The sequence below is a fragment of the Aedes albopictus genome, chromosome 2 (genome assembly GCF_035046485.1).
Source record: "Aedes albopictus strain Foshan chromosome 2, AalbF5, whole genome shotgun sequence".
Taxonomy (NCBI): Eukaryota; Metazoa; Arthropoda; class Insecta; order Diptera; family Culicidae; genus Aedes; species Aedes albopictus.
The window spans coordinates 34460470-34488009 of NC_085137.1; the positions used below are offsets into that span (position 1 = coordinate 34460470).

The following is a 27540-nucleotide window of genomic DNA, read 5'->3' on the forward strand; positions in this document are numbered from 1 at the left end:
GATCAACTTTGCTGAAAACGGCATGCGTGTAGTGTACCTCATTAGGGTATCGAGATATACGTGTTCAAATTTTTCAGACATAATGCGCCACCTAGCGGATAAATCCGAAACCAAAGACTTTACTATCAGATAGTTCTGAGCTTGCAGAAGAATTTTGCCGAAGACAGCATCATTCTATCTTATCAGGTTTCTTAGATATGAGTAGGGACAATGGAAATTCGCGGCAAAATTTCTTAAATTTCGCGGTCCACTTTAGTGAATTTCGCGGCGATTTCGCGGCCCCATATTTTTGACCATTTTGTTGAAGAAAACTGCAATTTCGCATGCCAATGGATAATTTATTTGATTTTGTGAGGCGTAAATATTACTTCTTCGAAAAAATAACAAATTTGATGAAAACTCTGGAAAGAAAAATAAACTTAAAATGCCGTAATCTTTTATTGTGCGGATACGGAATCGTGATGATCGTTTTACTGTCAAAAGTTATCATCCATTTATGCTTTAAAATTTGAAATGGATGGAAATTTGTAGAGTATTTTCGTAATTTCTTAAAATTTCGCGGCATTTCGCGGGATTTCCTAAATTTCGCGGTGGTAGCTCAATTTCGCGGATTTCGCGGTTTCCGCGAAATCGCGAATTTCCATTGTCCCTAGATATGAGGGTTTGAAAAATTTTGACACTTGCGCCGCCTAGCGGCCGAATCGCGAACCAAAGTCGCCGTTGCCAGTTAGTTCTTAACCTGCTGAACAAATTTGCCGAAAACACTATACTTCTACCTCATCGGGATCTTGAGATATACGTTGCGCAAAGTATCTGGGCTATTTCGGTACCCCAAGACAATCCGGAATAACTCCGAAACCAAGTGGACCAGGCACCCATGTCCCCGGCATCATGACCTAGAAGAGTTTTTCGGGAAGTTGTGGAAATTTCATCAAAATCCATCGAAAAACAAAAAAGTTATGACCATTTTTGTGCTTTTCCGAAGGTGGAAAATGTACGTTGGCTGGATGAAGGTTGAGTTCTGTCATGGTTTGCAAATCAATCTATCACTGTCAGACGTAACACCTAGAACAATTTTCGTGAAAATCCCTCGCCCACTTCACACTACCATCACCTGGTGAAAATGTTTCCCGAAACACTGCGTTGTGCAATATCGTCAACAGAAGGCACTAATGTGAAACGTCAAACGCAAAGAAAAACGACGCGCGCGCCTCTGGTCGTGAAAGTCACAACTATGAAGATTTAAAATGATCGTTAAATGCGTGTCGATGGAAATTTTGCAAGGGTTATGTCTGTTTGTCTGTGGTGAAATTATGCAGATTTCTAATCAAAATTGAAGGCATTTGATTTATTGAAAGAGATCTGTACCGTAATCTACAATATAAATGCTCTGCTCAGTGGTCACACAATACCTGCAGGTTCATCTCCCAGTCTGCACTTTATGCTTTATTTATGCTCGAAATGTCCGAATTCAATACGAAAATAAAGACTTCGGAAGCCATTTTTCGAACGCATTCCATTTATTTTAGGAAACGAACCTTAACGTGTTGCATCCCTTTTAATTTTCGGACAAAGCCAGTACTACACGATAAATCTCCTATTAGGTTTGAAAATTTATTGCCTTACCTACCACATAACTCTAGTATAGTGCCTCCGTTCGAAAAACAAGCACTGCTCGTTCCAAATTAATTTAACTTAAATTGTTTCTAAGCCCTCTGTCTGCTGTTCGAGCGGGCGGGCCAACCCCAAAACTGGTTGGGAGTGGTTGGTGGATGGCTAGCTAGCTGACTGTGGTAAAAATTCGATTCTCTGACTCTCTCGCTGCTGCTACTGCTGCTTGCTGATGCTGTTTTGGGCCGTGGCGTTGGTAGAGCATCTGATGACCGCAAGTCATTGTTGTTGGTTGTTGCCAGCCGCCGCCACCGTGTTGTTGCTTTTGCTGGTCGGTGACGCCGGGAAAACGCCATGCTGCTGCTTCTCCTCGGCGATCTCGACATCGTCGACTTCATTAAAGCCCAACTGCAGTAGCTACGGTTGGTCATTCGGTGGGGAGGAATCGGGATGATCCATCGTATTTTTGTAGGCATGGTAGTGGCAGGCAAAGCGGGCGGGAAAATTGTGTGCTCAATTTCAGGATTGGTACAACCCGCCGCAGGCACAGCAACGTTGACAACGCGACGAAAGCAAGGATCCACAGATTGGGACCCGGGCGATGTCGGCGAGGACCGTATTTGTACACACAAGGGAAGATGCACGAAAATGGTTGTTGACATCGGTCCAGGTTTTTCCGGGAATGGTGGCATGGGATGACCAATGTTGACCGCACCGCAGCGGATGAAAATTCCGAGGAAGAATGTATGTTTGGTTGGAGGTGGTGGTGGTGGTGGTAGCGTGTATGTGTGTTCAGTTGGTTGGTGTGGTGGAATGGAACGAAACAAGAAAAGAGCGTTTTGAGAGTGCGGAGTTGGTTTTTCACGGTTCGTGTACGAGAGATTATCATCATTGCCGCTAGGGAGTTGGTTTTACAACGATGTTTTCTGTTTGGATAGCACCGAAAGGAAGTGGGAAAATGGGGAATGTATATTCAATTTGGTCAGCATACACAGAACGAAGCGTAAAAACATATATTTTTATTTGCTTTGGAGTTTTCGAGGTTTTAATAGAAATGCGAGGTAAAATATAGGTCATCTTTTTTTCGGGTTGCCCTTGGATCGTCCCAGTTAAACGTACATACTTACATCACATGAAGCAGCAAAGCATTGGTTACATCGAATTTAAACGTTTTAATGCTATTTAGTTTTGATTTAGTCGATTGGGCGACTATATCTGAACTGAAGAGAACTCTTTTGTTGAGATCTACCAAGAGCATCTGGTAGAAAATGTTAGTCATTGGCAATGACTCATTGGGAATTCATCTCGAATATTGACGAAACTTATTAATTAATATTTTCAATTTTAACATGAGCATTGGTGACCGTACGAGGTGAAAAACGGAGAGTCGATAAGGAGAGCGTTCAACATAAGGTACACCGGGGCAAGATGAAACACGAAGTTATGAAACAGATTTCAATACAATTTGGATATTTTTCCTTCGCTAAAAGATTGTTTGAATCAAAAACTATGTGTTATGGCGATCAAACTGTTTAGCATCATTAGAAAACATCATGTTAACCCGCTGTTTCATATCGCCCCACCCGTTTCAACTTGCCCCGGTGTATCTTAGCTTTGGTCCTCACAAGTTCCTACCTCATGCTTCCACGGGTCAAACGATGACAAAGACCGCCAGCTAAGAGTTGTGTGCTTAGCTGCACTACCAGCCTGGGCACTGTTGTCCTTATGACTTCAGCTAGTTTGAGGAGGTACGACCCGAGCGTCTGTTCACCAAGGAGGTGCGGCTCATACAGCGTCTGTTCTGGCATCCAGCGGCTGAGTAAAACATGCTGCATCACACCCGGCTAGATCCAAGATTATAGCCCCATCAGCGTAGCCATCCCAGTGTTGGTTGGGGCGCTAAACAGAACTGGCACGATGGCCCTCCGGTGAGACAGGAGTTTTGGCGTAGGCCCAATGGGCCACCCGTAAAAATCCCCATTACCAGTAACATAGGAGAAATGCACCCTTAGAAAATTTGTACCTACTAGCTTTTATAATTAAATACAGCACGATGAAATTGAGTATATTAACATTTTATTCTTAAAGCATTATTTAATCCTTCAGCTCTCAAGCTGTTATATTTTGTTCAATATGTAAAAAAAAGCTCGCCTGATCTACCCGAATTAACGTGATGCTGGCAGCGGTGACGAATTTCTGGAAGATTAAGGGTTTTTATTCACTCGTGCATTGTTTTGCTCTGATTTAATAACAAAATAATATACAAAATATTCATAAGACATTATAGCTGCAATCTTTTGAAAATAACAAACTTTTTTGAGGACTACACTAGAATTTCCTGGCTTCTGTATGCATTTTATTTAAATAATCTTCCAATATTATTCGCTGGAGGAATTCCTCCATAAATTCTTGAAAAAAATTAAGAAAAATATCTTGTAATCCTGAAAAAGTTCTTGGGTACATCCATGAAAAGATGTTTGAAGGATTTCTGAATTTTTTGAAGGAACTCCTAAACGAATTTTTGAAGAGAACCTGAGAGAAATTTCTGAACAAATCACTTGAGGAATTCCCGGAGACTTCCTGGATAAATCCCTAAAGAAAATCCTGGATGAATGCCTGTTGAAATTCCAACAGGAATGCCTGGAGGAAGCCCTGAAGAATCCCTGGAGGAATCCCTGGCAGAATTTTGGAAAGTATACCTGGATTAATTATAACATGAACACCTAGAGAAATTTATGAAGAGATCTCATGAAAAAAACCTAGAAGAAATCCTATACATACATTTCTGGAGGATTCCTTGTAGCAATTACTGGGAAAATCTCTAGTGAGAATCCTGGACGAATGCCTGGAGAAACTTCTGAACAAATTCTGGGCGTAATTCCTGGAGGAATAATTGGATAAGACCCAGCCGGAATTCCTGGAGAAATTTCTTGGATGAACTTTTGGAGTAATCCCTGGAAGAATTCCTGAAGAAATCTCCAGAGGAATTCTGGAAGGAATTGCTGAAGAAATTTCTGAAAAAAATACCCTTGAGAAATTCCAGGAGGATTTCCTGGAAGAACCCTTGGAGGAATTTCTGGAGGAATCTCTGGGAATATCCCTGGAGATATACGTGGGGGAATCCCTGGAAGAATCCTGAAAGTATTCGTGGAGAATTTCCTGGAAGAATCTCTGAAGAAAATCCCTAGAGTATTTCCTGAAGAAATTGCTGAAGGCATTGCTGATATAATTTTTGAAGGATGTCCAGAAGCAATTCCTGGAGGAAATCTTGAACAAATTCCTGGGGTATTTCCTGGAGGAATTCCTGGAGAAGTTCCTGGAGAAATTCCTGGATAAAATCCTGGAGAAATGCCTGGAGGAATTCCTAGAGGTATTCCTGTAGGAATTGCTTCAGGAATCTCTAGAGGAAATCTTGGAGGAATTACTGCATGATTTTTTGAAGAAATCTCCAGAGGAATTCTGGGAGATTGCTATTCCTATTATTTTTCTATTTCTGAAAAAAAAATCCCTTGAGAAATCCCCGAAGGAATTCCTGAAAGAATCCCTGGGATAATCCTTGAAGAAATTTGTAAAGAAATCCGTGGAGGAATCTCTGGAGAAATACCTGAAAAAATCTTGGAAGTATTCCTGGAGAATTTCCTGGAAGAATTTCGGAAGAACTTCTGGGGGATTTCCTGGAGGAATCCTTGGGAAAATCCCTGAATGAAATCTAGGGAGAATGCCTTTGGGAATTGCTGGAGGTATCTTTGAAGGAATTCCTGGAGGAATTCTTACAACAATTACTGAATAAATTTCTGGGGGAATCTCTAGAGGAACCCTGGGAGAAATTTCTGAAAAAAAAAATCCCCTAAGAAATTCCTGAAGAATTTTAAGAGAAATTTCTGGAGGAATTTCTGGAGAAATCCTCGAAGGAATTCGTTGAGAAATCCCATGGAAAATCCCTAAAGAAGATCCTGGAGGATTTTTTAGCGGAATTCATGGAGGAATCCTTGCAGCAATTCCTGGAGGAAGATCTGGAAGTGTTCTTGGAGGAATTCCTGGAAAAAATCCAAAAGGTATTCCTTGAGAAAATCCTGGCAGAATTTGTGCAGGAATCCCTGAAGGATTCCCGAAGAAATTTCTGGAGAAATTCCTGGATGAGCAGCTGACATAATTTATTAGCGAATTCCTCGATTTATTCCTGGAGGAATGCCTGCATGAATATCTCGAGGAGTCCCAAAAAGAACTACTGAAGAATCCCCAATCTGGTGGAACTCCTGGAGCAATCGCTGAAAAAAACCTGGAAGAGTGACTGGAAAATTTCTCGGAAGAAAGTCTAGGATATTTCCTGATGGAATTCTTGGATGATTCTCTGAAGTAATTCCTGGAGAAATCTTTAGAGAAATTCTTGTACGAGTCTCTGGAAAAAATCCTTGAAGAAATTCCTTAAAGAATTGCTGGATAAATTTCTGTAGGAATTCTAGGTGGAATTCTGTCAAAGCGGGAGAGGAAATTATTTTTAATTGTCAAGAGCTTCGGGCCACTTTTTGAAAATATTCCTGGAGAAATTCCTGTATTAATTTATCAAGAGATCTCATTAGAAAATCCTAGAAGAAATCCTATACATACATTTCTGGAAGATTCCTTGGGGGAATTCTTGGAGAAATCACAAAAGAGATTCCTGGAGGAATCCTTGTAGCAATTACTGGGAAAATCTCTAGTGAGAATCCTGGACGAATGCCTGGAGAAACTTCTGAACAAATTCCGGGCGTAATTCCTGAAGTAATACTTGGATAAGACACAGCCGGAATTCCTGGAGAAGTTTCTTGGATGAACTTTTGGAGTAATCCCTGGAAGAATTCCTGAAGAAATCTTCAGAGGAATTCTGGAAGGAATTGCTGAAGAAATTTCTGAAAAAAATACCCTTGAGAAATTCCAGGAGGATTTCCTGGAAGAACCATTGGAAGAATTTCTGGAATATCCCTGGAGATATACGTGGGGGAATCCCTGGAAGGATCCCTGAAGAAAACTCTGGAGTAATGTTTGGAGGAATCCCTGAAAAAATCCTGAAAGTATTCGTGGAGAATTTCCTGGAAGAATCTCTGAAGAAAATCCCTAGAGGATTTCTTGAAGAAATTCCTGAAGGAATTGCTGATATAATTTTTGAAGGATGTCCAGAACCAATTCCTGGAGGAAATCCTGAAGAAACTCTTTGGGGTATTTCCTGGAGGAATTCCTGGAGAAGTTCCTGGAGAAATTCCTGGATAAAATCCTGGAGGAATTCCTAGAGGTATTCCTGTAGGAATTGGTTTATGAATCTCTAGAGGAAATCTTGGAAGAATTACTGCATGAATTTTTGAAGATATCTCCAGAGGAATTCTGGGAGATTGCTATTTCTATTATTTTTCTATTTCTGAAAAAAAAATCCCTTGAGAAATCCCCGAAGGAATTCCTGAAAGAATTCCTGGGGTAATCCTTGAAGAAATTTGTGAAGAAATCCGTGGAGGAATCTCTGGAGAAATCCCTGAAAAAATCTTGGAAGTATTCCTGGAGAATTTCCTGGAAGAATTTCTGAAGAATTTCTGGGGGATTTCCTGGAGGAATCCTTGGGAAAATCCCTGAATGAAATCTTGGGAGAATGTCTTTTGGAATTGCTAGAGGGATCCTTGAAGGAATTCCTGGAGGAATTCTTAAAACAATTACTGAATAAATTTCTGGGGGAATCTCTAGAGAAACCCTGGGAGAAATTTCTGAAAAAAAATCCCCTGAGAAATTCCTGAAGAATTTGTAGAGAAATTTCTGGAGGAATTTTTGGAGAAATCCTCGAAGGAATTCGTGGAGAAATCCCAAGGAAAATCCCTAAAGAAGATCCTGGAGGATTTTTTAGCGGAATTCATGGAGGAATCCTTGCAGCAATTCCTGGAGGAAGATCTGGAAGAGTTCTTGGAGGAATTCCTGGAAAAAATGCAAAAGGTATTCCTTGAGAAAATACTGGAAGAATTTGTGAAGGAATCCCTGAAGGATTCCTGAAGAAATTTCTGGAGAAATTCTTGGATGAGCTGCTGACATAATTTATTAGCGAATTCCTCGATTCATTCCTGGAGGAATGCCTGCATGAATATCTCGAGGTGTCCCGAAAAGAACTACTGAAGAATCCCCAATCTGGTGGAATTCCTGGAGCAATCGCTGAAAAAAATCCCAGAGAAATCTCTGCAAGAATCCAAGGAGGAATCCCTGGAAGAATGACTGGAAAATTTCTCGGAAGAAAGTCTAGGATAATTCCTGATGGAATTCTTGGATGATTTACTGAAGTAATTCCTGGAGAAATCTTTGGAGGAATTCTTGTACGAGTCTCTGGAAAAAAACCCTTGAGGAAATCCCTTAAAGAATTCCTGGATAAATTTCTGTAGGAATTCCAGGTGGAGTTCTAGGAACAATCCCGGAAGCAATTTCTGGAGGAATCTCTGGAGGAATTCATGAAGGAACCCAGGTAACCACTAAGCATTTGAATAAGCCGTGTATCAGCCCGTATTACGCATTTAAACTGCTTGCTGCCCTACATAAGCAGTTCGAATGCATAGCTGCCTTGAGTTAGCATAAGCTGTGCTGCTCAAAAGCTTTCGGCAGTTAATTAGCATTTCAACTGCTTGGAGTGGTTTCACTTGGGAGCATACAGAATGCTTTTCAACTGCTCTTTAAATGCTAGGAGCAAAAAGGTTGGGAGATATGTTACGCATTTGGCAACACATTTTGTCTCTCTCTTACAGAGCCTATGCTTCTGTTTACAAATTTGTGCATCTTATTTGTTTCTTCATTTTCTCCTACTCATCCAAAAGCACCAAAGAAAACATTACTGCAGCTGGATTGGATTGAGAATTTGTCCATAAAAAATCACCAATTATTTATCATTTCGTCGGAAAATATGTGCTGAATAGGTGGATGCTTTGATGGATCATAGGATTGTTTGAAAGAGGGAAGAAACAATCATATTCCACAAATATTTAGAAGAAGGGATCGTAATGCTCTACCACAATTAAATATCTCAATGAAAACAAGTTTTGGATGTTGAAACAGCTTCAGTTATCGAATCATTCTTTATATTGGCGATTAAATCAACGCACGCCACCGGGACAGCTTTATCATCGTGGATCAGGAGCAAGAGAATCCGAAGCAGATATGATTAATCAATCTCCGGATCGTAAGTTCAAACCTACATCACTACAAAAATCAGCAAAAAAGTACCACCTAGCACCGGGTGGAATATGGAAGGACGATGAAGCGGGGACGCAGGTTGAGAGAACGAGAAGCAGACGTCAATCTATTTTTGTTTTTTTTGCTCGACGAGGCGTTACGCTTCTTTGACATTTCGTCACGACGTTCCTGAAGGGATAGCACTAAGACAGCCCGTTATTTTGCCAAAACCTGCTGTAAGGTAGCACTATAGGTGCATATACGGCTAATTAGCATTGAACGCCTTGTCGTAAAGGCTACTATAATGCTGAAGGAATGCTATTTTAAATGCTTACTGGTTACTTGGGAATGCATTGAGGAAACCTTGGAGGATTTCTTGGAAGAATCACTGAAAAAAAGTAGGATCCATGGATTATATCCTAGGAATTCTGAAGGAATTCCTGAAGGAGTCTTCAGAGGAACTCCTGGAGAAATCTCTAGAAGAATTTCTGGCAGAGTTTCTGGAGGAATGTCTAGATGAACTCCCGGAGGAATATTTAAGGAAAAAACCTAAAGTAATTTCTACCAAAAAATTCGTGGATGAATTTCTTAAGGAATTCGAAGATGAATACCAGGAATAATTTCTGAAGTTATTGCAGATGGTATATTTGGAGAAAATTTGAAGGAATCCTTAGAAGAGTGAAGAAACTCCAGAAGGAACCCCGAAGCAATTTCAAGAGGAATTAGTAAGGGAATCCCTTAACAGTTCCTGGAGGAAGTACTAAATTAATTCCTGCAGGAAATCCTTAATGAATACATACAAGGAGCAATTCTTGAAAAAATCTAAAGAAGAGTTCCTGGGAAAATCTTTGGTGGAATTTTCAAAATAAGATGTTCAAGAAAGAATCACAGAAACAATTCCCGAGTTAACCCCTTCAGAAATTCTTGGAGAAATCCCTGGAGCAGAATGCCTGTAGGGATTAACGAAGGAGTCTCTAGGAATACTCCTGAAGAAATATCTAGAGGCATTTCTGAAGGAATTCCTGGATGCAGCAATTCCCAGAGGAATAATCCCTGGAGGAATCTTTGAAGAAATTCGTGGAAGAATCTCTTGGGAAATTCCTGGAGAAATCCCAGAAAGAATTCCTGAAGAAATTGCAGATGGAATCCTTAGAGTAATCCTGAAGAAATTCAAAGAAGAGTTTGCGGAAGAACTTCCTAGGGAATCCCTGTAGCAGTTCCTGAAGGAACTCTGCATGAGTTCCTGAATCCCGGAAGCAGTTCCATGAGGAATTGCTTAGGAAATCCCAGGAAAGCTTACTTTACGAACTCCTGGAAGAATTTCTACAGGAAACTTTTGTTGGAATCTTTGGATGGACTCCCAAAACAATGTTTTATACAATGTTTCATGGAAAAATTTCCTGTAAGAGTTTCTGGAAGATATTGCAACTGATATACTTCGAATTATTCCAGATTGAATTATTGAAGTAATCTCTAGGGGGATTCTTAAACGAATATATAGAGAAATCGCTGATGAAATCTCCGAAAGAATATTTGCAGAAATGCCTAAAAGAATTTCTGTTGACATTCCTTAGGGACTATCTGGAGAAATTCCTGGAAAAAAGCACTGGAACAATCACTGGAGGAACCTCTAAAGAAATTCTCAGAGGAAAGTCTGGTGAAACCCATAGACTCTATGGCATAGAAGAATTCTTGAAAAATTCTCTGGAATCACTGAAGGAAGCTATGAAAAAAATCCTGGAGGAATTCGTCGATGCATTCTTGCAGAAGCATCTGTAAACATTTCTGAAGGAATCGTGGGAGGAATTCTAGAAGCATTTATTGGAACAAATCCTAAAACAATCACTATCGGAACCCTGCAAGACACTCATGGAAGAATTTACGAAAAAGAAACCTCTGGAGAAGTCCCTTGAGGAATTTCTGAAACAATCGCTGGAGAAGTTCTTGAATAAATGCCTAAAGGAATTTCTGAAGGTGTCCTTGAAAGAATTCGTAAAGAAATCCTAGATTTTTTGCCCTTAGCATGATGTTTGTTTGAATTGAATACTAGTGAAATTCGTGTAGCAGTAGCACATAACTGCACTCTATATATAGAGTATACAGCATAGCAGCATATGGTTCTACAAAGTCCTTCTTTTCCCTACCGGAACTGGTTCCGGCATATCTGGAAAATTTGGCATACTGTTTTTGTATTCCACGAATAAACATCACAAAATTTAGCCATTCAGCCAAGCTTGTTATTTGTTGAAATCCTATGATAAGATTGAAGTGGTTCTCTTGGAGAAATACTTGACGAAATTTCCTATGATTTTCGAGCAAAACAGGTTTGGACCTTAATTATTAGAATAGTTTATTTTGTGAAATATTTTTTCTGGAACTCTCAATTATTCATAATATTTGAGTTGGCTCGAATAAAAAAAACCTGGTGGTGTTTCTCTGTGGTTGTGAAATACGATGTTTCGTATGCAGACTCCACGCACACATTTGTTTGCATCCTCCCTAGACGAAACAACTTGTTATTGACATTTTACTGACGGGGAAAAAGTCAAAAGTGAATGGTGATAAGAACAATTCGGCGAGCTGTGAAACGAGAAAAACTATCAACCCGTAATGGATTGAAACGTTTAATTTTGCGTAATTATTCAATTTCCTGTGCTGCTTTTCGACAGTATGCATCTTTTTATTTACATCTAATGAGGCATTGGCAAAGGTATTCTTTGTTACATCAATGAACCTAACCTCAAAATGACTGACAATTCTCAGGTCATCTTGACAAATACAACACGACTATGAAAAGGACGACAACAAGGTCGGTAAAGTACTCAGGTAACCAATTAAGCATTTGAATAAGCCGTATTTCTGATATCAGACTACTTTTTAGTGTATTTCATTGATGTTTGTGAATAGTTTTAGTTTGAGAAAAAACCAAGATTAATCCACCTAGGGGTGATAGTGCCTTTCTCGTGCCAGTGTTGATGCGATCAAATCATAATTTTCCCATAACACGTTAATCCATCCTACTTTATATCAACACCATAGAAATTTGAAACAATGTGGTTTGGTGAGATTACTTTGGTTGCGATTTTATTCTTTTGCATATGAGAACTTTGGCTATTTCCTAACCCTTAATCTTACCCAACATTTACCAGGCTATCAAAAAAGCCATTATTTGATTTATAGTTGGTAAACATTGGTTTTGTTCACTTTCATAATTTTACGCTTGACCATTTCCGGCGGACACCTGGAACTGATCCATGACACTACTGGTTGTTCCAAATATTGTTTGTGGCTATTTTCTTCTCAACTGGTTATCAGGCTGCCTAAAAGTATGTCACGTTGAAATTGGAAATTTTCGAAACTCCCCTTCCCATTTTCGTACGGGTTTTTCCTATACTCAATACATTGCTTGTCACAACCCCCTCCCCTCTAGGATCATGACGTACTTAATGGATGGCCTCAAGCATGATTTTGGTTTACTTCTATATTTTACCATTTCCAGCGGGGCACTCGTTACCTGTTCTTCAACACTACCTGTTCTCCCAAATGTGCGTCTGAGACATTTTGCTGACAAACTTTTGATTAGGTTATTGAAAAAGCCGCGATTTGGTATGTCGCATGCATAGGTTCGGTTCACTTTTATATTTTACCACTTATGACGAGATACTCAAAATCGGTTCCCGGACAGGACTTCTTCTTCTTCTTTATGGCTATACGTTCCCACTGGCCGGCCTCTCTTCAAGTTGTTCTTTGGAGCACTTCTACAGTTATTAATTGATGGGCTTTCTTTGCGTGCCATTGCATGAATTAGTATATTGTGAGGCAAGTACAATGATACACTATACCTAGGGAGTCGAGAAAATTCCCTCGACCGGAATCGAACCCGCTGTCTCCGAATTGGCGATCCATAGCCTTAACCACTAGGCTAACTGGATACCTCGGACAGGACCTGTTGTCCCAAATTTGGTCTGAGACTGTTTTCTTGCTAACCGTTCATCAGGTTATCGAAAAGCCGCTGTTTGATGTGTCGCATGCATGAGTTTGATTCACTATTAAATTTGGACACTTGCGGTGGGAAATCCGGAACCGGTTCCGGAACACTACCGGTTCAGATATGATCGGAGACTAGTTCCCTGCTAACCTTTCATTAGGTTATCAAAAAAATCGCGTCCTGATGTGTCGTATGCATGGGTTGGATCAATGTGGTCTGAGCCAACTTCTTTAATATCCGGCCATCACGTTATTGGAAAAGCCGTGATTTGATGTGTCGCATGCATGGGTTTGTTTCACTTTTATATTTTGCCACTTCCGTCGGGACCCTCCGGAACCGGTCCCGGACACTACCGGTTCAGATATGGTCTGATACTGTTTTCCTGCTAATCGTTCATCAGGTTATCGGAAATGCCGCTGTTTGATGTGTCGCATGCATGGGTTTGCTTCTCTTTTATATTTGGCCACTTCCATCGGGACCCCCCGGAACCGGTTCCGGATACTACCGGCAGAGATGGCATTTCACCGTAGCGATTCACTGGGGCGTCAGTTTATCGACCACACTGGGGATAGGAACATTTTTCACCACACCAAGAAGCCAGTTTTTCTTGTTTTGGGTGGTGGGTAGACCAAGCGCTAGTGCTTGCTCTTGCTCGTTCGCCTTGGATAGAGTGTGGCTCACTCTTTCGCGCGCATCGCTCTCGCGCGCTCTCCCGCGTTTTCACCCAGCAGTCACCGAATCATCACTATGGTGTCACCGGGGCGATAACTCTCCGGTGTTTCACCGCAGCGCGCACTCTGGCGCAAAAACTTCACTGCACGGTCAGAAAATTCACTCATTTTGGAGCTAAAGTGGGACAACTCAAAATTGAGTAAATTTTACTTCCAGCGATAGCGCTGGCCCAAGTGTGAAAATCTCATCAGTTTAAGTTGTATAATATTCTTGCTGATGTGAAGAATATTATACGGCTTAAACTGTTTGGATTTTTGCACTTGGGCCAGCGCTATCGCTGGAAATGCAATTTACTCATTTTTTGAGCTGTTCCAGTTTAGCTCAGTTTTGTGTGAATCTTACTCATTTTAGAGTAACATTTTCTTAGCGTGTGGAGCGCGCGCCCGGGTGATTTTTTACACTTTCACCGGAGAGAATTTGAAATCGCTCTCACCGCACTGTTGTGTGGCCTAGTGCTCAGGGAGCTAAGAGATTTATTTGTACTCACCAAGCTTGCGCGCATCCGAACCGCAGTGGTGGATCCACATATAAGAGACGGGCTCTTGTTGAGATGCACAGCGTGAGTGGCGTATTTTCTATTTCTCTTTCCTACACTGCGGATATGGACATATCTGACTACCGGTTCATATATTGTCTGATACTGTTTTCCTGCTAATCGTTCATCAGGTTATCGGAAATGCCGCTGTTTGATGTGTCGCATGCATGGGTTTGCTTCTCTTTTATATTTGACCACTTCCGTCGGGACACTTGGAACTGGTTACCGAACACTACCGGTTTAGATATAGTCTGATACTGTTTTCTTGCTAATCGTTCATCAGGTTATCGGAAATGCCGCTGTTTGATGTGTCGCGTGCATGGGTTTGCTTATCTTTTATGGCCACTTCCGTCGGGACATCTGGAACTGGTTCCAGAACACTACCGGTTCAGATATGGTCTGATACTGTTTTCTTGCTAACCGTTAATCAGGTTATCGGAAATGCCGCGGTTTGATGTGTCGCATGTATAGGCAGAGATGGCATGCTCCTCAGTGCGAAACGTGAGAAGAGAAAACATACGCTCTACACACGACTTTCAACGAGAGCGAGGGTGAACTACGCAACTTTTTTCACACACAAACCAGCCGCTCACTCTCTGGCATCCATCAGCGGCACACTCAAAATGAGTGCTCAAACAAATGATAGAACAAGCATGTTTTTTCAGTTTCTGCGTGCACATTTTGTGCGCACAGAAAATGTACACACAAAAATTCGTTAAGTGCGCACTCAGTCGTGCTTCCAGTGCAATACTGTGTGTACCACAGGAAGTATGAAAGTACTAATACGCCGTCTAGTAGCAAGTGCATCTGCTTGTCTAAGATATCACATAAATCACAGACAAATAGATATGTGACACTAACGAAATTTCAATCTCATATATCTCAAGATCCTGATAGAGTTGGTGTCTTCGGCAAAGTTGTTTGGCTGGCCAAGGACTAACCGATAATAAAACTTAAGATTCAAAATTCCACCGCTTGGCGGTGCTAGTGAGTTAACAAATTTTTTTTTCATATATATCAGGAAAATTTGCAAAAAGCTGCAACTAGCGCCGCCTAGCTGCAGAAACTTGAACCAAACGGTAATTATTCTGAAAGCCCATGATCTACTAAACAATATTGCCGAAGACACCATCTTTCTACAAATCCAGGATGCTGAGATATGCGAAATTTAAAATTTGTTTGCTCTCTAGCGCCGCCTATCGGTAGAATTGAGAATCTCAAGCATTATTATCGGTTAGTCCTTGACCAGCCAAACAACTTTGCCGAAGACACCAACTCTATCAGGATCTTGAGATATATGAGATTGAAATTTCGTTAGTGTCACATATCCATTTGTCTGTGATTTATGTGATATCTTAGACAAGCAGATGCAACACTGACAAAATTTCCATTCAATATATCTCAGGATCCTGATTACTTAGAGAGTTGGTTTCTTCGGCAAAGTAGTTCAGCTGGTCATGGGCTTTCACAATATGGGCCGTATGATTCGTGATTTCACCGCTAGGCGGCGCAAGAGAGCGTACACATTTTACATTTCACATATCTCAGTACTCTGATTCTTTAGAATGATGGTGTCTTCGGCAAAATTGTTTGGTATATCAAGGGCTTTCAGAATAATTACCGTTTGGTTCAAGTTTCTGCAGCTAGGCGGCGCTAGTTGCAATTTTTTGCAAATTTTCCTGATATATATGAAAAACAAAATTTGCTAACTCACTAGCACCGCCTAGCGGTGGAATTTTGAATCTTAAGTTTTATTTTCGGTTAGTCCTTGACCAGCCAAACAACTTTGCCGAAGACACCAACTCTCTAAGTAATCAGGATCATGAGATATACACTCAGAAATAAAAGAAGTCATTAATGCATATATTTCATGCAAAATGTAGGTTCGACTGGGTTCATGCATTAGGTAACTAAATAGTGAAAAGTTGCTGAAAACTAAATTTCATTTAGTTTTGCCAATGCATACTTTTTAGTATATTTTTACTATTTTTGTGAAATTGACAGCTAAAACGAATGGGTGTTTTTTATGCATCAAATGACTAATTTTAAGTAAAGAATTTCAATACAATTATAAAATTTTGATTTATTTGCATTTATTAATAAAATTACATGCACATCACAATTAGTAATCTTATTAATGATATTGGATTACATTAACTTCGTTGAGCGTGCTTCTGCGAAGTTCCTGGCAAAGCCCATAGACTCGAAGTCCAGTCTCGATCACGTAAGATGGAATGAACCACTCCAGAGCTCCAAACCTGTAAATTATAATGATTATATTAAGAAGATTATGCTCAACGATGGAGACATTAAATATTTACCACTACAGTATTTAAAATGTTTTATTCTTAGAGAATGCACCAACTCACTTAACAATTTTCTCAATTAATCACTTGTTCAGTCATGCAAGACTGCTGATCTGAATTTTAGAAGTTTGACAACTTAACTCTATTTACGCATCGAAATGCTAAGTTCTATTTTAACAATGCGTAGCTTTTAGTTATTTGTATGCATAAACTCAATTTAGTTATCAAGTCAATAAAATATAGTCATGTTATGACTTTCTTCTTTTCTGAGTGATATGAGATTGAAATTTCGTTGCGATTTTTTGCAAATTTTCCTGATATATTTGAAAAACAAAATTTAGCTCATTTGGTGGAATTTGAAACCAAAATATCCATCAACTGTAAGTTCTTGACCAGCTTAAGACGTATGCTTGTCTCTGATATCACAGGATTTGATACCCCTGGCACAGACAAACAGACGTAACTCTTAGAGGAAATTCATAAAAAAAATTGCCCGTTGTCATTTTCATGAGCACACTGCCACCTGTTGGTAGAACCGCGCGCGATACTGTCAGCCATGATGGATTTGGATTTGACGTTTTGCTGACACGCACACTACTACACAAATTGCCTGTAATTTTCGTTTGCATCATTCAGCAACGTGTACACTGACAAACGTCAAAGCGATCGAACACTAGCGCATCTGGTGGAACGATCGCGCAAATCAAATGAAATTTGAATTGATCGTTAAATGCATGCACCAAGCCGTTTTGAAGAGTGTTACGTCTGTTTGTCTGTGCCCCTGGTTTTGGACTCACTGGCATGCTTTCGGTTCACCAAATGCTCAAACAACACTGACCCCTTTGAACACACTGCGTGTGCACTGAGTTCTGTTTTTTCTGCGTGCGCGCAGAAATTGCGCACTGGGATTATGATCTGCGGGCTCTCATTGCTCTCACGCAGCACTCTAATCACCCGCACAAAAACTCTGCGTGAGAGAAATTATGTACATTTTATTGTGCGTTTTTTCTCTTTCTCTTTTGTAAGAAAAATGAAAGTGAGAAGTTCAGTGAAAGATGAGCGTAAATGGGCACAGTTTCTGCGTGACATGCCATCCCTGTGTATAGGTTTGGTTCTCTTGTATAGGTGAGCACTTCCGGCGGGACATCAGGAACCGGTTCCGGAACACTAGCGGTTCAGATATGGTCTTAAACCTTTTTGTCTGCTAACCGTTCATCAGGATACCAAAAATGCCGCTGCTTGATGTGTCGCATGAATGAGTTATGTTTAATTTTATATTTGGCCACTTCCGGCAAGAGACCCAGAACCGGTTCCGGAACATTACCGGTTCAGATATGGTCTGAGAATGTTTTCCTACCTAGTGTTCATCAGGTTATCGAAAAAGCCGTTGTTTGATGTGTCGCATGTATGGGTTTGGTTCACATTCATATTTGGACACTTCCGGCGGGACGCCCGGAACGGGTTCCGGAACACTACCGGTTCAGATATGGTCTGAGACTATTTTCCTGCTTACCGTTCATCAAATTATCGAAAATGCCGCGGTTTGATGTGTCGCATGCATGGGTTTGAAGCGTTTTTATATCTGGCCCCGTCCTGGGGTACCGATCCGGAACACCTAAATGACCATAACTCCGGAACGGCTGGACCGATCCGAACCATTTTCAATAGGAAACAATGGGAATGTATGCCGCGTCGAATGAACCATCGGTCATTAAAATCGGTTGAGGTTTACTGCCAAAAAGTAATGTGAGTTTTTTGTACACATACATACACACATACACACACACGCACACACACACATACACACACACACACATACACACATACACACACACACAGACATCACCTCAATTCGTCGAGCTGAGTTGATTGGTATAATGGACTCGACCCTCCGGACCTTCTATCAAAAAGTCATTTTTGGAGTGAACATATAGCCTTTCCAGTACACTTAGTGTACGAGAAAGGCAAAAATGTAGGAATAATAATGTCTATTAGAATTGGTATTGACTGAAAACTCAATACTTTTAATGGACATACTCTGAATTACGAAAATACGTTGCCATATCCTTGACGTCCCAACGGTTTGATGTCAATTGAATCACCAGTCTTGCACATGTTAACATGACTTTTCACCTCTTCTGCAATCGAACTTGTACACCTTACCATCTCGGTCAACTACGAAGTAATTGTGTGCAAAAAGTCAAATGTCGAAATCGAAACCAAACCCGACTTTCAAACGGTAGTGATCGGTCACTTTCGTTGATTTTCTGATTCATGTACAGTAGACGTTCGATAAGTGCAACATGTTTACGTTTCAGTTACCGAATGAAATTCGCTAATTGCAACGACTGACAGCCGTCGAATAGTTGTCAACTGCTGTTAGACGCAGCCAGAATGCACTTAAAAACATCGCAATGCAGCTGTAGTGCATCTGAAAAACTCTGTTGACGTTTTGTTTTTGACAGATAGCGGTGCGATAACTGCAAAATTGTTTCACTAAGCGGACTTGCAGTTAAAAAGCATTGCAGTTAAATCGTTTGCACCGAGCGAACATCTACTGGAAGAGGAAGTTGCTTACACTTCTGATCAACAGTTTTGGGCTACTTCCTGGTAAAAAGAACAATAGCAATACCAATAAGCATTTGAATTGTAATGCAAAATTCTACCTCGTTCCTGCTATTGAATTCTACTTTATCTAACAGCCGTTGTGTAGCATTTCAAACGCATGGTATATTTTGATCAAGAAACAGGAAGAGACCGCACTCTTCAAGTCGGGACTGTTGTGTACTTAATGAGCGTTGGTTGAAAATCATGTGCTGTGTGGCTTTGTTCCACCCAGGCTCGACAAATCCAACCGACAATAAATGTGAAACGTGTCATCATCGTATAAACTGAACTGATGATGCTGCGTTCGTTGCACAAGTGTGCCTAATCGGTTCAGTAACGTTGGGAAATCTGTAAAGATGCTTCAAAACGAAACTGTTTTCTAAATGTTCGCAGCTGCATAAAACATGCCGGCCCCGTCTAGTGCAGGTCAAAGCTCCACCAAACGAGGATTCCGAACGTGTTCGCTATGATTAAGGGAAGATTTGTGGGCCTCCTCAGTGGTTCTATGTAGCTGCAGCAGAGACTTGCTGGTGGCTAGCCAGTGGCTCTGGTTTATGCCAACCGGTCGTCGTCTGGTGGTGCTCTTAAACACTATACCTACCTACTTGGTCGAGCATTTAGTGCCAACAGGGATCCATAAACTACCGGGACGTGCCGGAATTTATACAACCACCACTCCGTAGCATTTAATTAACTGAGCCTCCCTTGAGCTTGACTAATTGTTTAATATAATCTGGAGTGGGGAAGTTGCTTGAAAAGTTTTTGCTCTATTTAAGAACGTAAATGAGAAGCGTTTGGAAACTGAACTCTTAGATTTAGAAACGATATATGTAGTTCTTTAACTATGAAAGGAGGGTGCTAAACGGAGAGCTATGTATAGCAACCGTGGGTCGATTTCCAATGGATCAGACACGAACACGCAAGAATTACCGCGTGCAATGTCACTGTTTGTTCGAAGTTTCCACAGATCTAAACTTACCACAGCCGATGTTGCAAAGGAAAACTGCCTCTTTTATGCAGAAATACCGTTCAAAAAGCACACGTTTTTCCATAGAATCTCCTGTTACACTCAACACGAAGTTCACCTTCTTCCGCCATGCTAACTGCAATACTTCCAAGCTTCAAAACACTTTGGGGATGGGCCAAAGCGGCGCGGCGGCGTAAAAACTTTTTCGACTTTTTATTTAATTTTGATTTATTTTGTTTTACGGCGTACCCTGGCATACCTCTCCCGCAACGTTGAAGCTGTGCTGGATGGAAGACTGTGCTCTACGAGTAGGGGAAAGCGTTTCAACACGCACCTCCAATAATTTATGCATTCTATGTCACACGTATAGATATTGATGTACACACTATGATAAGCTCGGTATCTTTTTACCGAGTTCTCAACAGCAGATTTAACTCGGTACGCTCGGTTATCCCTATTGCTGAATACTTTGTAAAGGTGTTAACGAGTTCTGTAAATGAACTGTCAAAAGTTACAGATGAATGGTAAATATCGGTACTGGTGAACGACAAATATTGATAACCGAGTGAACCGAGTTAAATCTGCTTTTGAAAACTCAATTAAAAGATGAAAAAAAAATACTGAGCTGGCAAATCAGAATCTTAGTGTGTACGTAAGATGCATTTTTTTGAAATTGTAGTTTTTTCCTAATTTTAAATTGAACATCTCTAAACTACAAATATGTTTTATAGCATATGCATTGTGAGTCAATTTGTTACTGCTAATTTATGGTCGGCCCAATGTGAAAATCGTACAAAAAACCAACAATTTACCAAAAATGTTCGAAAGAAATAATCAAATGATTCTATCAAATTATCTAATCGTTTTCCTTTTCTTCTTTTTCGATTACTATATATATTCTAACGTTAATAAAACATTACGTTGCAGCTGGAATAGAGCCTGCTTTTCAATTATGTGGTCTATGAGCTTTTTCACAGCAACTAATTGTCTTCTTTTCGATTGGCCATTTTTGCATCCGCATATTCTGTGGCAAGCACCAAGTCAGGAATAGTTTTATCAACACTGCAAAATATTTTTACTGGTAATCAGCAAACTTTGCTGATTTTTGGCGTGCTGATTGCATTCAGCAATACAAATTACTGAGTATCAGCAATTATTTTTCAACTTGCTGAACCATCCAGCAATTTTGACAGTTGATCAGCAAAGTTGTGCTGAAAGTCAGCAAAAATGTTGCTGAAATTCAGCAATTTCTTTTGCTGATTTTTGGCATGCTGGAAGCATTTCAAAAATTTTGGTGTGAAGATTTTCGATGATCGAGCCTGCAACTCTCACCATTGTCTTGTTGAATAATTACTCGTTTACTTCCTTGACAATATGGTCCCTTTCAATTTGCCTTGTTTGTCAGAAGTCAATAAACCATGCAAGTCGTTAGAAAAGATTAAGGCGAGCTGTATCAAACAGTTTCATCCCATCAGTTCTATATTTCCCACCCTTCTCTATTCGTTGTGTTGCGGTTTCAATGAGGCGAACTAGATAAGAACAACCGGAATCCGGAAAAAATATTACTCGAATCTTTTTGCGTTTTTACCAAATAGGCAACAAGTGATGTCGGGTGGGCATCGGATGCGGTGCGTACTACAAGAGAAAAGTAATTTTGTTACTGCACTTCGACATAAAAGAACATTGGCCATTGTTACAATTTTTGAAACTGTGTCACAAATTCGCATGAATTTGAATGGATATGTATTGATCTTATTGCTCTTTAACCACGTTTGAAAATGTTGGATGCGTATGACCCAAACAAGCAGGAACTTTGAATGGAAGGTTTTTGAAACTCATGATCACAGATCTTATCTCTGTATAAACTGAGTTATGGAGGATGTGAAAGATGCTCAATTTGCTGCAAGCAAAGTGTGCCCAAAGGGCATTAGTTGTGTCACGGTTTGAAAACGGTTGGGAATATATATAAAGAAACAGAGAATACGATTACAAAAAAGTCATCTTGACAGCGGTGGGATTCGAACCCACGCCATTTCTGACTGGTGCCTAAAACCAGCGCCTTAGACCGCTCGGCCACACTGCCTGTGTACGTGAATTGAAATAAAAAATATTGAATAAAATAAAAAAAAGCATACCATGAAAAATCATACGCTCCCATATATTCATCATCGCACCTGAGAATAATTGAGTTCAGCAACGTTATCAACAAAACAAAGAGTGCTTCAAATCTTTGTGTGAATGAAATTTGGTGTATAACCCCCTGCAAAATAAAAGTGTGTAAACTATTCGATGGACACACAGGCTCATACCGAGCGTGTCCAAGTGGACGAGCAGGCCCCATGGCGAGGTGAATTTTCACTTGACTCAATTTCTGTCAGGCCATGGGTGCTTTAGGTGGTATCTGCACAGATTCGGACACGCAGGCTCCCCCACATGTCCGGAGTGTGCAGACTGCGACGAGACCGCGGAGCATGTGCTCTTTGAATGTCCACGTTTCGTGGAGCAAAGGTCGAGTATGCAGGAGGTATGCGGTAGAGATATCACGCCTGACAACATTGTTGAAAGGATGTGTATGGGGGCGGACAAGTGGGACTCCGTTACTTCCACGGTTTCTCGAATCGTACTTGAACTACAGAGTAAATGGCGAGCCGAACAACAGCTAGTTGAGTTGGCCCCCCTTCCCCATCCAGGATCTTGAGTTCAACGGGTAGTCTAAGTACTAGCCAGGACCCGAGCCTCCAGGGGAGAGTGAACAACTTAAGGCGGTAGCTGGTGGAACGCTTACTATTAGAGTGTACTCATGTACGGTCCCCCCCTTCTCGAAGTCATCCCTAACGGGCGTACCGCGAAGGTAAGGAAGAGAGAGAATGAGTTTTTAGTGGGTCGATCCCCACATCACCCGAGGAACCTCCTCTTGGGTATCTGTTGCAGATTTTCTCATTCTATATAAAAAAAAAAAAAAAAAACTATTCGAATGCCACTATAAATTTGCTTATGAACACATGGTTCAAGTAGGGTTGAAGAGTCTTAGATTTTCGCTCCAAACTTTTTCTACATGCATTAGGCATATTCACGTGCAAGCTAATGAACTCAGCCGAAAAAAGTTTCAATTTTGAAGAACGTCGCCCACATCTAAGTCGCTTATTGCTCTAGAAAACTCCATTTAGTTTTTCATTTTTTTTCGTTTTGTATCACTAACTCTGAACAACCATTTTGAAAACGCAGAAAGTAATATTTTTTGAACGGTTTGCATTTTTTTCTTGTAAATTTTTATCGTATTTGTCTTGAGATCTTTCATGCATTATTACGTATGATATTCTTGAAGGATTTCCGTTCGTCTTATCTGTGACTTTTTTAAAATTTCCTTCGCAGATTTCCAGTTAAACTCCCGTTGATGCTTGGAATAGCCTATCAGACGACGGGTAACTAGATTCCCAATCCTACTGATTATTCAATATAATACCGGGATTGTTTCAGGAATTATTCTAGAAACTCCATCATAGATTCCTTTTTGATAAAGTTCCTCCAGTAACTTTTTCACATTTTTTTTCAGATCCCTTCCTCTAGAATTTCCCTTATTTTTTTTCTGAAAAAAGCTAACATGCTCAAGAAATTCCCCCATGAACACTACCTTTTGAAAATTTCTCCGGGATTCTTTCAAAAAACCATCCATGGATTCCACACATTCTTACAGCGATTTTATGGATATAAACGTTTCCCCTTTAAAAATGTCTCCAAAAATTCGTTCATGAAGCAATCTGTGGTAACGACCTTGGAAGGTATAATTAACATCATGCGCGCTGCGTAAGCCGACGAACCATTCGAGTGCACGGTAGGGGAGAGACTGCCTCAACTAGCCGTCAAGCACTTATATTCGTGTAGCTCTCGTGTGTGCATGCGGTCGGCTCGGCACGATAAGAAACGAATGTTATTAGAGGATCTACCACATCCCCTTTTCTCTAACAGATGAATACAGTTTTTTTTTAATACTTGAGAGCATTTTAGCCAGCCCCCATTCATCTCTATGAAGCAGTCAACTGAACTTGCTCAAAACACTAGAAATCTGTATGCACTAAATGCATGCGACTATGTTATATGTGTTTTAAGGTTTGTGTTTGTTTATACTCAAATAACGTTATTGGTTTTATCACAAATCCACATCGATCGTTTGAAAATCCTAACTATCCAGCAGTGGTTAACAATCTGTCTATTCTATCATTCAAGTTAACAACTCTAGGTCATCAGCATCATATTCCATTCCCGATTTGTTTCATTGTACTTTAAATGCCCAATGAAAATAAATGTACTTTAAGGATATTCTGATACTGATACGATGGCAATTACAATCTATTTAACATGATCCTACATTCGCCTCCGTTGGCTTTCTAGAGTCAAAACTTGTCATCGCATAACAATCGTCTATTCATATTCTCTGTTGACTAGACAAATTATAATTTACAATATAGTTTATAATCCGATACACCTTGGGCGTTTTCAAACAATTTTTAAGCTTCTAATATGTTTTTTTTTCTATTTCATTTAATTTTGTTCGGATTTTGTTTCATGCTGTGCTGGCTGTTATTTTTCAAAACAATTTTTTGTGATAGTAGATATTATATGAAAAATATTATATCTGTTCTAACAACAGTATTATCAATCACAGTTGGAATATTTTATAGACTCGCATCAAAGATTTTTTTTTTCATTCAAGGATTACTAATTCTAAAGTAAAACAGTTCACTATTCTTTGTATTGAATTCTCTATATTATCAACCCTCCTAAGATAATAGATTTTTCGCACCAGGATGGCGTAGTGTACGTTCAGCGTGCCTGTCTGGGTCATATTGACCTCAACATCCTACTAGAGTTAATTATAGCCATTTCTTATCGAACCGTTTCTTGGGAATCTACTTTTACAGAAAGATTAAAAAATTTTGGTTTATCTTCTTTCGTTTAGCTCCTTTTTCAGACTGCTAAATTACGAACCCTACTGTATCGAACGTCGGTACTTTCTCGTTTGCCCAAGTCAAACTGTACAGTCAACTTTATTTTGTCGTTACTACGTAAAAATCGTTCGTACTAACATCACACTGTAGACGGTGAACTTGATTGTGATGATCAATATGACCGGACCGTATCTCTAGATTACTCCGGAATTTTCACTCCACTCAAACTTCTAGTTACTACCTTATTTCTTTCACAAGATCTAACTCAATTTTTTTTGCATCTCGACTATTGACTTCCTGTCTATCTTTTGTTTTCTTTTCAATTACTCTTTGACGACTTTCCTTCTCTCTCCATCCCATAATCTCCTCATTCCTTCTTGCCATTCTTATACCTGTCATCCGACACTTACACTGGGCTTACACTGCATTCCGTGTTGGAACTGGCACTCGTACAGTGCTGTCAGAATAAACGAAATAACTCTGAAGAATGGGTGGCACATTAATCTTTGTAAAAATATATTTTTACTGCAACACGATTGACTTTACAGGTGTTTCATAGTTTTGTTTACTTATTTCAAACTTATAAACAAGCATTACACTAGAGAAGTAATTATCATCTTACACCCACTAGACTCACCGATTACCATTCTTTTCACGCGAAGCTAAACCTTACCTGATTTTTATGCCAAGAACACATAGCGCCCGTTCCGTCGAGGTTTGCGTTTTTTTTACCGTTTCCCCATGGGAAATCTGTCAAACTACTGTCACCACTTTAGTTACTTATGGATGTGATCCAAAAATACGAACGCAGATTGTACCTACACTAACATATTGGCGTTCCTGTTTAATAGGTTTTATTTTAATATGTAGCTAAGAAAAACCTCAGAGCTGCACAAAAACACGTTTTGTTTAATTTTTCTCCAGCGCATTAACAATGCTGAACTTTTCTTTTTCGTCTTTCCGGTTTAACATTCAGATATTCACAGATACTCTCTGAACAACTTGTTTTGTCTGCCATTGAATGAATATTTATTTTGTGTTGTGTGGTACTGACGACAGAAATAAGAAAGAAACCTGTCGTTCTTCGGATTGGTGATCCAAGGATCTATCTTCTAAGCTAACTGGAGAACAATAATGCACGTACGTGTAATTAGGTAACAATTCCTACTAGGCATTCTATGGAATAAGTTTTAGCTTTTGTAACACGCTGATGATATCTTACCCCGGGATAGTCGAAGGGTTAGTACCAGGTAAGTCACATGTATCAAATTCCTTTTCTCTGGATGTTACAATACAAACATAACATCTGCATACGCTTCAACATTTGCGGACATGAGAGTGAACTACACAATACTTTAACCCTCCGTAACTCGCGCGGTTGGCTACCACCGCCAACACCACGCTAACGTTGACTACAAAAAGCGAGTTTTTTTTCAACATGTTGTACAAAATACAACATCGTGATCGCTCGAGGGTTAACATACAGTTCGACCAGTATATAGAAATAACATCATGACATTTTCTCTGCATCATCTCAACGTCGATTTAATGATGACATGTTTTTTTTCCAAAAGTCAGTACAGTGTCTATCTTTATCTTCGGATCAATAGCAATAACCGCCTATCAAAACTTTTTAGTGTTTTCGCATCAGCAAAACATTGACTTTTCACATTATTGCAGAACACTTATCTGTTTCTTCGCATCATTCAAGGGTGATTAACTTTTGGTATCATTTAAGAGCGAGCAACTGTTATCTCGCCTCACCAAAGAGCGAAAGTAAACTTTTCGTATCATTTTAGAGCGTTTACCCTTTCAATCGCTTCATCAAAAAGCGTTTTTTTTTCTCATCAATAGCTGATCATTTTCGCATCATTTAAGAGCGATCACCTGTTATATCGCATCATCCAAGAGCGATTTACTTTTCGCATCATTTAAGAGCCTTCAACTATTACCTCGCATCATCCAAGAGCGTATCATCCATGTCGTATTATTTAGGAACTTTTACATTTCCATCGCATCATCCAAGAGCGGTCATATTTCTATGCATCAGCCAATAACTACTTATTTACGCCTCATTTGAGAACGACTGTCTTGTATTTCGCATCATCCAAGAGCGTCCAACTGTTAGCTCGCATCATCCAAGAGCGATTATTAACCTTCCGTGTCACTTAGAATCGTTCAGTTTTACTACGCATCATCAAGAGCAATTCTATTCCATCGCATTATTCAAAAGCGAACATTTTTTTTTTCATGCACTCTCGTCTTCTATCATTGAAGAGCAATAATACAAATTTCGCATAATTTAAGAGCGTACAAGTCTCGTACAGGAGCGACTTTTTCCATCATGTAACAGCGTGTTTTTTTTTAATTGTTATCCCAGAGTTACTCACATCAACTTTACAAAGGTGGTTTCTTGTATTATCCAATAGAAGTTCACATTTCGCATCATTTAAGAACAAGATCAGTAGAATGCCAACATAATATTCATAATTTCGCCTGGCGCTTTAATTTTCAAAACGTTTCTTAGTACCAAATACCACAAACAAAAACTGTTATCAGCCCAAACACAGTAAGGATTATGTCGCATCTATCCAAATCTGTCTAATCGCTTAAACACGATATAGAGGAAAACTAGGTTAGCAACTTTAATCAAATTTGAATGTAAACATATGACGCAC

General features: G+C 39.9%; 1 protein-coding gene and 1 non-coding gene across 4 annotated transcripts in view; both read right to left on the reverse strand.

Annotated features, from left to right (window-relative positions):
* LOC109402509 (leucine-rich repeat-containing protein 15-like) overlaps positions 1-27540 on the reverse strand; it is a 173180-nt gene that overhangs the window by 51734 nt on the left and 93906 nt on the right. Inside the window, exon 4 of one of the 3 annotated variants that reach the window (XM_062849459.1) lies at positions 1594-2019. The exons of 1 other annotated variant lie outside the window; for it this stretch is intronic. In XM_062849459.1, coding sequence (XP_062705443.1) covers positions 1891-2019 — 129 coding nt within the window. In that variant the 3' untranslated portion in view covers positions 1594-1890. Of the gene's footprint in view, positions 1-1593; positions 2029-27540 lie in introns of those variants that run through there. One more of the 3 variants, XM_029876729.2, reaches the window with a different exon arrangement.
* Trnal-uag (transfer RNA leucine (anticodon UAG)) lies at positions 21920-21999 on the reverse strand. Its single transcript has one exon. It is a non-coding gene; the product is annotated as a tRNA-Leu (tRNA).